General features: G+C 43.7%; 1 protein-coding gene across 4 annotated transcripts in view; it reads left to right on the top strand.

Moving 5' to 3' along the window:
* Positions 1-12,583, top strand: part of NUSAP1 (nucleolar and spindle associated protein 1) — a 609,977-nt gene that overhangs the window by 393,865 nt on the left and 203,529 nt on the right. For all 4 annotated transcript variants that reach the window (XM_073608869.1, XM_073608871.1, XM_073608868.1 and 1 more), the window contains one exon: positions 3,891-3,953. In XM_073608869.1, coding sequence (XP_073464970.1) covers positions 3,891-3,953 — 63 coding nt within the window. The remainder of the gene's footprint in view (positions 1-3,890; positions 3,954-12,583) is intronic.

Raw genomic sequence — 12,583 nt, 5'->3', positions numbered from 1 at the left:
ACTCACAGCCGCGGCTCAAGCCAGCCAGCTGGTGCGTGGTAACGTCAGGTCCTACAGTTCCACCCGACGCGTTTCTACGTATGAGGCATCGACTGGAAAAGGAGGCGTGGTTTCTGCTGATGAGAAGTTGTACCTTCTATTCTACACCTTTGACACCCGGGAACTATGAAGCCCTCGTGGGCTACCCTTTTAAGAGTTCTTAGAACTTCTGAGTGCCTTCTAAAGCTATCTTGTTTTGTGTTTTGCTACCTGCTCAGATATGTTATTTTCATGTGACACTATATTTTTGTTTTTTGCATTGTTTTGCTGCAGTCCTACCCTATGATACCCATGTTCTACTGAGTTGCAAGGCCCCCTTCGCAGACCCGAGGAGGTTTCTACTGCAGCAGAACTCCATTGTGTACTTTTTTTTTTTTTTATCATATTTAGTTCAGAATGACCTGCTCAGGTGAGATTGTTTGCCAGACGGACACAGTATCACGGATCTGTTCATTTTGTATGTGGTGATAAATACCTTTTATATGCTTGCATTGTGCTATGTTATAGGTGTTTTACTTAAGCTCTTGCCTGGCCTGGTGGTTGTGCACACTCACTCACAGCTCGCTCTTTGGGATGGGGTGTGTGGCAACAAGTGTTATAGCATCTATTTTCTTATTTCTTTTGTCCACAACACCCCCCTGTACAGTGATCTTCCACCCAAGGCCTTAACTCCACTACTAAACGTCAGAAGGCGTTTCAATATTATCACTCCTGTAAGGTGGACATTTTGCTGCTCCAGGAAACTCATTACCCCAAGTCCTAACGCCCCTCCTTACTTCACAAATAATGCCCAGTCTTTTTTCTGGCAAATGCCACTGACAAAACTAGAGGGGTAGCTATCTGTTTTTCCAAATGTATCTCCTTTACGCTTAAGCAGGAAATCGGGGACCCAGAAGGAAGGTTTCTTTTGGTTAAAGGGTTAATGGGGGGAACAACTTTGCTCCTTTTATCTATTACTATGCCCAAAACGTCGCTCAAGCTACCTTTTTCACTAAATTGCTCTGTGCCTTTTCCCCATACTTGAAGGGGCAGGTTATCTGTGGGGGGAATAGGGGAATACTAACCTCGCTCTGGACTTGTCATTAGATAAATCCAATCCCATACATTTGTGACCCCTAAGGCGGGTTTAAGGGTGGCTAAAATGTTACATTCTCAACTACTTCCCGCCTGCCATATAACAGAATGATCTCCGCAAAGTGGTTAAAGCGGAGGTCCACACAAATTTCCAAGTTTAGCTCCATCGCATTATTGCATTGCTTACATTTTTAAATGGAAGAATTTTTTTTTTTTAGGGTGTACCTGTATATTTGTTCTTTCTTCTTCGTTTCCGGTCTATGACCCTCGCGGGTATGGTATGGACGGGTATGATCGTAATATCCAGCGCCGCACTGTCTCCTGAGAGCTCCGTGTCGTCATTCCCAGGAGTCAGTGCGGATGCCCGCTGCGAATTCTCACGAGATTCGGATATTGGAAGTGGCGGAAGTGTGATCAGTGTTATCTTTGTTGCCATCACAATGGGACAGGAACTGCCGATGCCGCACGTTGTGATGGCAACCTGGAAGTTTACAGCGCTCTGCGCCGTACAAACTGAGCATGCGTGGGAACGAGCGGTGAATGCTGGTAGCTCAGCATTCATCACATCCAGGAAGTTTATGCTTGTGGGCTTCACATTCCTACAAGCAAGATGAAACCTGCCAGCAACAAATTTTAAAACTTTGTTTTTTCTACCAAATCGGATATTGGGGGATATCTGTTAACGAACATGTGAGTGTAACAATGACAATATGTAAGGGTCTATAAATTGTTTAAAAAAAACCCAAAAAATTTCTATTGTCGGCGGACCCCTCTGCCTTAAGTTATCCTGACTGGATGTCATATGACGTCCAGTAGGATTAGCCGCAATCGCGTGCCCGTGTAGTGCAGCAATCATTGGTGGGGTGTGTCAGTCTGACGCACCACATCACCGATCCAGGTAAAGAGCCTCTGATGTAGGCTCTTTACTATGTGATCAGCTGTGTCCAATGACAGCTGATCACAGCGTAAACAGGAAGAGCCCCCCGAGGATGCCACGTAGGACCACCAGGGTTGCCAATCAGTGCCCATCAGTGATGCCTGCCAGTGCCTCCTCATCAGTGCCACCTGTCAGAGCCCATCAGTGCCCATCAGTGAAGGAGAAAACGTACTTATTTACAAAATGTTATAACAAAAACAAAAAAACTTTATTTGTTTTCAGAGGTCTGTCTTTTTTTGTTTAGCAAAAAAAAAAACCCCAGTGGTGATTAAATACCACCAAAAGAAAGCTCTATTTGTGGGAACAAAATTATAAAAATTTTGTTTGGGTACAGTGTTTCATGACCGCGCAATTGTCATTCAAAGTGCGACAGAGTTGAAAATTAGCCTGGACAGGAAAGGGGAAGTGCCCTGTATTGAAATGGTAAATCTTGTGGATGTGTGGCGTGAATCACATCCTGTCAAGATTATACATCCTTCTCATCGCCGCATTCCACGTATTCTCGTATTGACCATATTTTTGTCTTGTCCTTTCTGGTGCCCAGTATTCACAAGGCTGTCATTAAGTCTGTAGCATGGTCAAGGCCACTCTAGGGTTTCTGTAACATTGTCAGCACTATCGATCGCCCTGCGTTCCCAACAGTGGAGGCTCAACAAATCTCTATTGTCCGATCCCAGCTGGTGTGAGGACTTTCGGATCAATCTGAAACAATATTTTAGTGAAAACTTAACTGAAGATGTCTCCCCTATAATGGTCTGGGCAGCACATAAAGCTGTGGTGCGTGGAAAATTGATTGTTATACTCTCGGCTTTACCAAACTCGTAAAGCCCAAGGTGCGCTGCTCGGATGGCAAATTTTCTCGAAATCTGTGTAAAACATTGGAAGCCTTCAGAGACTTCTATGCCTCCCTATACAAAATCCCGGGAGGGGAGGATCCTCAATTCTGTGCACAGTATCTGCAGGGTATTTCACTTCCCAAAATTTCTGTGAAGCATAGAGGGCATATGCAGGCCCCTTTCACGTCACGGGGGATTATAGTTGCTATAATTTTCCTTTATATCCATATTTGGCCCTATTGATCCTGCTGCGATCCTGTTGTCAGTGTGATTACCATAGAGGATTTGGTTTATCAGTGGAGTGTCCCAGATGATTCCAAGTTCCATATACACTGCAGAGGTTGTTTCTGCCTGCCTACCTGACCATCCTAGCGATAGGTGGTCCCTACCATCTGGCAACCGTCCCTGCTCACTGGGTGTGGAGTGCTATTAGACATCCTGCATGACTATTTGGTGGTGAATTATCTTCCTTGATTCTTTTTGGACTTTTGTTTTTATTTCATTATAAGGACTATTTTTCTTGCACATACTCTGATTTCTTTTAATTTCATTTTGTTTTTTTATGTAATGCACATAATATATATTTAGTGTGATTATTTTTTATATTACACTTTTTTCCTTGTTTATATCACTTGGATTAATCACTGCAGATATTCACATTTTATTTAGCGTGGTATAAAATTACACTATTTGGATTTTTGAGTTCGTTATTGGTTCTTGGTATTAAAATCAGGCCATCTATCCTATGCCAGTGTTACTCTTGACAATGTGATATTGTTGCCTTGTGGCTGATTTTTTTTTTTTTTTTTATGCCGACATTAAAAAAAAAAATAGAGCGTAAAAATCTATGAAACTAAAAGAAAAAAAGTAGCATGTTAGTCTTCATTGTGTCTACTGCCTTCGTTGCTAATGATCTTTATAATGTTTTATTGAGAAGGCATTGCATTACATGCATTACATTTTTGTCAGTAGCCAGAGTTTATACATGTTTTCTTTATATGCAGATGATGACCATGGAATCCAAGCTGGTGACGCTTGCTGAGAAGACTCCAATCAGTAGTTCAGAGGTAAAGTGAAGGCTAAAAAGTTTATATGGTATTAGTTCCCGTATATAAAGAAATTATGCACATTGTTGCAACTAAGCACTGTAGCAACACCTAGTGACAGGGTTTGCGCCCTCACAACAATGGTTCCTGATTGAATTATTGTATGTTGGAGTAAGGATATAGTCCACAGAGGCCACATAAAAGTATAGCTAGTGTACAGCTCTTTTAAGTAATGTAAATGTAAAGTCAAATCATGCAATTATTGAACAATAGTACAGGGTAACTTGTATGAAATTTAGGGAGACTATACAGCCATTGTTAAGTAATCCTGACTGCAATCTTATGTGATCCTATTTTGTCTTGGTCACAAGGGTTTCATAGATATACTGTAGATCTTGAATAAAGGAAGAGTAAGGAACAGCAAGATAAAAAAAAAAACAAAACCTTATATACATTGAGAGACCATACTTCATTGCAGATTCTTTTTTTTCCCTTTTATTTTTGCAAAAGAACACACGGCAAATACAGAGACCACAACCATATAGTAAATTCCAAGGAACAAATCAAATAATAAAAGGTCAACATCACTCAGGTTATTACATATGTAGTCATGAACAATAGACTAAAGTTTAGACTGTGAGCGTCGGGGTCTAAGGAGTCTCCATATGACATTTTTTGCATGGTGGACACCGTTTTATAAGAACATCAAGAGTAGAATTGACCCATAGGGCCTAGACAATAAAGGAAAAATAAAAGAGGGAAAGAAGAGGGGACAAAAAAAAGCGGGGGGATGAAGGGGGAGGAATGGGTAAAGGATCGCCACCCAAAGCTTCTTTCCTGGTAGAGCATTCAATGTTGTAGTCATCAGCGCTCATGGACTCAGAGTTAGTTTCGCGTACTCCTCAGAGTACACATTTGTGCCAATAAAACCATTTTCCTGAAAATTTCTCATGGAGGCCCTTCTCTGTGGCTACCAATCTTCCATTGCGTTGATTTTGGCTACTCTTTTTAGCCAGACAGCAATTGACGGAGGCTGCGTCTGCTTCCAAAACGGGATGCAACCCTTCGTGGCTGTGATCAGGAGAGGCAAGACGGATTTTCTGTAAGCTTTGATGGGTATATTGTGGTGATGCAAGAGGAATAATGCTGGGTCTCTTTGCAATACCCAATCAGGTAACTTTTGGACAGTACGACGGACTTCTGTCCAGTGAGACTGCAAAAACCGACAGGACCAGAAGATGTGGAGGAGAGAGACAATTTCCTCCCCACATCTCCAGCATAGGTCTGAGCATTGGGGAAACATTCTGTGGACTTTAATGTGGATGGTACCATCGGGTCAACACTTTGAACCCCGCTTCTTGGTGTTTGGCGCAGATCGAGGTCTTGTAAGAGAACAGAAAGTGTCTATCTACCACTTTCTCAGTCAAATGAAGCCCTAGCTCTTTTTCCCAGCTAATAATATACGGAAGTTTGTGATCCGGTGGTGGGTGGTGTTATCAGTAATTGGTAAGTTAGAGAGACCGCATGCGGAAGAGTAGACTTATCAAGACAAAGCAGTTCGAAGGTGGAGAGACTTCTCCGAAAAGGCTCCGGAGGGATTGCACGTCCCTTTTTAATAGTCACCAAAAGGGGGGGGGGTTATTAAGCAAAGATGTATCGTCCACCCTTCTGGGTAAGCAGATTCCCAGATATTTAATATGCTCCAAGGCCCACTTAAAGGGAAAGTCCACCCGAAGCAGTGTCGATGGTTGGCATGAAGACATTCAGCACCTCTGATTTCTGGTAATTCTCACGAAAAAAAGATAGCATTTCATAAGTCTTCAGCTCTGCGAGCAAATTAGGAGTAGAGATCAGAGAATTAGACAAAAAGAAAAGAAGATCGTTCGCAAATGCCACAATTTTTGGAGAGGGAGTGGCATCCAGATGGAGGACAGTGATATCTGGATTGCTGCGAACAGTACACAGGAATGGCTCTAGGGTCAATATGAATATCAGCTGGGAAGGGGGGCACCTCTGGCGTGTGTCATTAGTTATCCCAAACGGTTGTGATACCCATTCACCTTGACCTGGGCAGAAGGGCAAGATTAAATGGCCTGGACCAAATGCATCATCCTCTGCCCCAGTCCAATAGCACAAAGTCTCCATCAGAAAGGTCCAATCCACCCTGTCAAGCGCCTTTTCGGCGTTTGGTCAAAGGGAGCAGCAAGGGGATCTTGCGAGTTTGTGCGACATAAATCAGGTTAAGTGCCTTGGTCATATTGTCCCTAGCTTTTCTCACAGGGACGAACCCCACTTGGTCTGAGTGGACCAATTGGGGGATTTGTGTAATCAGGCGCATTGATAGTATTTTGGTGAATATTTTAAGATCCACATTTAGAAGAGATATTGGTTGATAGTTTTGGCAAAGTAGTGGGGGATCACAGTGTAATGAGCTCGGAGTGTATCCACTGGGGGGGTAGTCCCTTCCCCCATCGCATTGTATGCGGATAGAAAATGCAGAGTCAGAAGATCCCCAAAGGTCCTATAGCAAAGCTTGTGCCAACAGCTTCCCATATTTATCGCTGTCTTTGTAGAACGTGCGTCTACACTTACTTTGCAGATTCTTGTTTTTTTGGTTTTTTTTTTGTTTTTTGTTTTTTTGGTTTTTTTTTTTGCCACTTCAGTTACCTTGATCCAGAGACATCTTTCAGATTGATAGTCATAATTGTCTCTTGCCGAGTCACATCATTGTGGCCGTTCAGACTTTTCTCTTGATTTAATTTGTGCGTTCAGTATATAAAATTGCAATTGTACAAAAGTGTAACATAAAGAAAGAAAAAACCACCCGCTCTATACGTCCCGGCCAGCCGGCCACACAGTCTCTTGCAGTTTACATACGTGGCTGTCTTTTATTGCTATTTAAGCTAGTGATCCCCCCCCCCCAATTCCTCCCCCCAATAACCTACCCTAATTATTCCAATGCACACCTTATATGAAGCTAATATTTCTTTCCCTTTTCCTTCCTTCTCTCCCCTCCTCCCCCTCTTATTCTCTCTTGTCCTCGGGTCTCTAAGCTATGAAGCAGCATCTCTGCCCTGGTAAAAAAAAACGATTACCCTCAGCACTAAAGTAGCATTGGTAGGGAGCATGGCATTGCTTGGACCCATGGGTTCCATAGTTTCACGAACATGTTGTAATTACCTAACCTTGTGTAGAATGTCCTTTCGCTCCACATTGTGGAGTTGACCGTTCCGGCCCAAGCTTCCGGGGTTGGAGGTATGCTTGATTGCCATGCTTGAGCAATTAATTTTCTGGCTTGAAACAAGCATCTTGCTATCGCTACGGCTGTGCTCCTATCCCTCAGTCCACTACTGACATATCCCAGCACACAGATTTTGTGATCGGGCTCTAAGTCCACTCTAAACGTAGCATTTATTTTCTTTATGATCTCAGTCCAATACCTAACTAATTTTGGGCACCTCCAAACCATGTGAATTAGGTCACCTGTCCCTCTACATCTAGGGCACTCGTCGTTGGTTCTACGGCCAAACATAAACAACTTTTTTGGTGTGTAGTAGGATCTGTGTAACAACATCAAATGGGAGGCTTTTTGTGAGGGAGAGACCGACACCTCTGATCCAAACTCAAGAATCCTCTCCCATTGCTCGTCCGTTATCTCCCCCACGTCGGCCGCCCATCTGCCCCTTCCCCCTGATAGACCTGCCTTCGTGTTACCTCTCTTTGTTAATTGGGTGTATACCTCTGTAATTAAACCCTTGGTGGTCTCTGATTTAATTATTGTCTGTAGTAATGGGGTCCTACACCATGTTGGGGGTTGTCTACTAAACTGCTTACTCAGAGCATGCCTGATCTGCAAGTAACTGTAGAATGCCTGATTTGGTATCCCGTACTCGTGTCTTAGGTCCTCGAAGGATTTCAGAGTGTCCCCTTCGTATAGTTGTATCAGCCGGCTTACCCCACAATTTTCCCACGATCTGTTCCTTTCTACTGTTGATAGTTCGTGCAATCGCTTGTTATTCCATAGTGGCGCGTGTTCTGATATTCCTTTGTACCCCATTATTTTTTTAGCTGCCTGCCAGACCCTGGTGATCATTTTAAATGTTGGGATTTCTCCTTGTAGCGAGTCTGCCTCCAGTGCTCCCACTAATGAGGTGTGTGGATTCCCCTGTAGAATGATTTTAATGTTGTTGTTTCCCCCTCTCTCAGTGGGCTGCCAGGTAATAAATAAATTGTTGAGGGACCCCCAGTCCCCCCTCCGTGTCGGGGCGCTGCAGTTTTTGTAGGCCGATCCTAGCCTGCCCTTTTTTCCATATTAATTCCCTAAAAAGGGATTGGATCTTTTGAAACCACTTCTCTCCAATCCAGATTGGGGAATTGTGAAGTAGGTATAACAGCTGGGGCATCCAAACCATTTTTATCAAATTGGCTCGGCCCGCCACAGACAAAGGGAGTCTGCTCCAAATATCGCATTTCCTCTTAAATTTTAATAAGACGGGGATCAAGTTGTCCTCCATAAACATACCGGGGTCCTTGGACAGCACAACGCCGAGGTATTTCATTTTCTCCGTGATCTTCAGGTGAGGCAAACACATCGAGGTAGGGTTAGTCAGTGGGTCTACCGGTAGAAGCGATGACTTCTCCCAGTTGATAACTAATCCCGAAAACTTTCCAAAGTCCTCTACTAAATGCATCACTTTCTCCAACGAGGAGGTCGTGTCCGCTAGGAAAAATATGACATCGTCTGCAAAAAGTGCTATTCTCTCTTCTCTCCCTTTTCTTTGGAATCCCTTTATTTCCGTAGATGATCTCACTACTTTGCAGATTCTTAACCTGCTACTGTTTGTGCAGTAGGCTGTCAGTATTTAAATAAAGATTTCCTACTGTGTTTTCCTGCCATAATTTATACAACAATAGAAATTTAGCCAAGGGCTCTAAAAAAAGGAAAGTTGGAAAGTCTATCAGATGTGCAGGATGCTTGGCACAGTGGCGAAGCTAGACGTTTTTTTCACCCAGGGCAAAGACTCAGTTTAGCGCCCTCCCTAGTATCGGGACAAGAGGTCACTCAGTGCCTGGGGTAAAAATGCCAAACTGCACCCCCCACCAATCGGTGGAGCTCCTGGTAAAGACTAAATGTGATACCCAACTACAACCCCCCCCCAACATTCTATTCATAATACATGGAATTTAAAGAGTAAGGCTGCTGTGACCATCGAAATAGAGCATATACACTTTATTAATACTCAAGGGTCACAGCTGCCTCATTCTTTAGATATTATAAACAGAATGTTGGGGGGGCTCGAATCAGGTTTTTTTGTAGTTTGGTTACATCAGTTAACCCTACACCTGCTGGAGGTGGAACCTATTGGGAGCCAAACCCTACAGCTGCTGGCTGCATCTATACCAGGGGTAGGCAATCTTTGAAAGGTGGCAATCAACCTAAACAACATGAAAGAGAACAAAGATCACTGTGGTTCATCACCCCACCCCTCATCCTTTCTTTAAAAAAAAAAAAAAATTAACTAGCAGGGCTTAACTAATAGTTAGGAAAACTTAAAAACAGTATGAATCAATTGTCACTGTAAAAATATAAACTTAGACTTCCTTAAAAGTAGACAGTGTCGGTCAGTAGAGTAGTGCAAGGGGTGTGAACATCAGCAGGGCAGTGGACGGTGCCAGTAGAGCAGTTGTGGGCTTTGGTGTAATATTTAAACAGACCTCTGATGTCTCACTGAGAAAGAGAAAGAAATTGAGAGCACAAATTCTTCCATTTCTTTCTCTGCAGCCTCAACTGCACTGAAGATTAGTACAGAGGCTCCTGTTAATTCACTATAATAAACGAAAGCATAGTGAATGCAGTTTACTATGCTTCCGTTGTGAATAAACACTGTGAGTAATCGGTACCAATTGCTCACTGTGTTCATTTAGAAAAGGAAGGGGCGAGTTAATTACATATTTATTGGCCACTACCCCCACTCTCCATCCTGAATAGATCCCCTGCAGCAGCTGGCAGGAGAGGATGGGAGCCAGCAGTGCTGTTGTGGGGATAGGACTGCAGTGGCTCAGTCAGCCAGTGAGGGCCAAAGGACAGCAGTGTGTCAGTCAGTGAGGGGCATAGGAAAGGGGTGGGTCAGTCAGTGAGGGGCATAGGACAGGGGTGGGTCAGTCAGTCAGTGAGCGGAATAGGACAGGGGTGGGTCAGTCAGTGAGGCACGTAGGACAGTATGTGACTGGTCAGTGTTGATCAGTGATGTGTGGGGGTGGGGTGTCAGTTTTCTCTCACCTGACTCCTCCATTGTGTCTCCAGCGTCCCCTGCCATGTTACCCTCCGGTTCCTGGACCCGCTTGGTGTTTCCCCCAGCCTGCTACAGGCACCTTACTCTTCCTGCATTTCCTGACACAGGGTGGAGCCAAACTTACTCCACCACTCGGTCAGAGCTATTCAGTGAAGTGCAAGGGGGAGGTCTCTTACCTGCATCTCCAATGTCTGTCTTTGGCTCCCCCCCTGACGTATTCGCCTCCTCCAGACGCTGGATCCACTCGATCTGTCTGGTACAGGCGCCTCAGGTTACTGCTGCTGCCGCTTCCTGCCTGCATTGCAAGTTCAGCAACCCTCCCTGCCAGCAGGTCTGGTTGGATCCCGGCTCCCCCTGCCCTGCGATCAGCGGTAGTGCTAACGCCTGTCTGAGGATCGAGCAGCAGTTGCCCGCCTGGTTCGTTCGGCAGCTCTCTTTAGGTGCAGCGTGCAGGCAGGCAGCATTGTCTGAAGCGCTCAGCTCCGGCGGTTAGTGAGTCTGTGTGTGACAGACTCGACCCAATACAACCAGCCAGCAGCTGCGGCCACCATATCCCTAGGCTAAGCTGGCTGGCAGCCAAGTGCCGAACTGACAGTCATCTGATCAATCAATTTGTCTCCCAGGAGCGGGTAGCACCTCCCCAATGTTGGCGCCCGGGCACATGCACCCTTGCCCCCCCCCCCCCCCCCCCCCCCCCCGGTTTTGGCCCTAGCTTGGCAGGTATTCCACCAATGACTAGTTTCACTTCAACAAACCTAACAAGAGCGCCAGTGGATGGTTGAAATTCTACCCCGAGTTCTGTGCGGACTTATAGGAAGAACTCATAGCTGGATGCAGCTTGAAATGCAGAACTTTAGTAACATTTAAATTTCACAAGTACTCCTGTATCCGTTGTATATGTCTGCTTGTGTATACGTTTCATTATATCAATTTGTTTCGCAAGAGTTAAATTGTTCTTTAACAAACTGCATTGATGGATTTGGGCATGGTTTGTGACAAGAAATGCGCCATCTGAAGCAATTTGCAGGAAAACGATTGATGTGCAACTGCCTTCCACATGTAATGAAGGTCTTAGAAGGGTGCAAATGTCAGATGTACTCAGTGTTAAAATATGGCCCTTTACTCATAAAGGAAATACAGTAGTTATGTTAGTAAGTGAACATAAGTGGTCAAGTTCGAAATAACACAATTTTTTTTTTTTGTTTTTTTCTTTTAATACATTCTTCATTTGTAAGAGTAGTTCTTAGATAAAATACCATCAATGAAAGATACATTGTGAACAATATATCCTAAAATATAAACTCGCGCTCGTGGTGAAAAAACAGTGAAACAGAAAACAAAAGCAGCTGCCACACACAGTGCTAATCACTAGAAAAATGTAAAAGTATGAAAATGCGGCGCTCACTAATTCCAATATACGTGCAAAGATATAAATAAGTGTAGATGTAAATTATAATAAACAAAGCAAAATCCAAATGAAGTGAAGTCCAAATAAAATAATCAAAAATATTCTAAGCGTTTAACTCCACAATGGAAAAAAATTTTCAGGTGCAGAGAATCACAAACGGTCTGGAACTTTTCAGGTGCAAATGAACACCCCCATATGTGTCCCCACTCACCAAATGACGATGATCCCCAGCTTTGCAGTCTGGGGGTCGCTTCAAGCTTATATGAAGGTATCCAGAGAAGTTCAGGGGTGGTGATGTACACATCAGATCAAAAGGATTCTTATTGGAATTTCTCAACAGAATCGCCAGGCACCAAAAAAGAAAAAATGGAACTAATAGTGAAAGTACAGTTTTTAAAGGATTTATTCCATATACAAATGGGTACTTACAAAATATCTGATAAAACAGGCATGTAAAAATGGGATTACACCCAAGACAGGTCTTTAATAACTCCCTGTGGGAGGGCGAAACGCATTGACACATTTCTGGCGACACTGACATCATTTCCTGCTCCGTGGAACGCATTTCCTGGTCGGTGGAACGCACGCCGTAAGCGGCGTTCTGAGACATCTGCAATCCCATTTTTACATGCCTGTTTTAGCAGATATTTTGTAAGTACCCATTTGTATATGGAATAAATCCTTTAAAAACATTCCTTTCACTATTAGTTTTTTTTTTTTTTTTTTAGTGCCTGGCGATTCTGTTGAGAAATTCCAACAAGAATCCTTTTGATCTGATGTGTACATCACCACCCCTGAACTTCTCTGGATACCTTCATATAAGCTTGAAGCTTTATGTATATGCACGTACCATATATACTCGAGTATAAGTCGAGTTTTTCAGCAAATTTTTTTGTGCTGAAAGTGCCCCCCTCGACTTATACTCGAGTCAAGCACTTTTCTGCAGCAAA

This window comes from Aquarana catesbeiana, linkage group LG13 (assembly GCF_042186555.1).
Source record: "Aquarana catesbeiana isolate 2022-GZ linkage group LG13, ASM4218655v1, whole genome shotgun sequence".
In the NCBI taxonomy this organism is placed as follows: domain Eukaryota; kingdom Metazoa; phylum Chordata; class Amphibia; order Anura; family Ranidae; genus Aquarana; species Aquarana catesbeiana.
The sequence above is the reverse complement of the archived record's forward strand: the minus strand, read 5'-3'. Positions and strand labels throughout refer to the sequence as shown.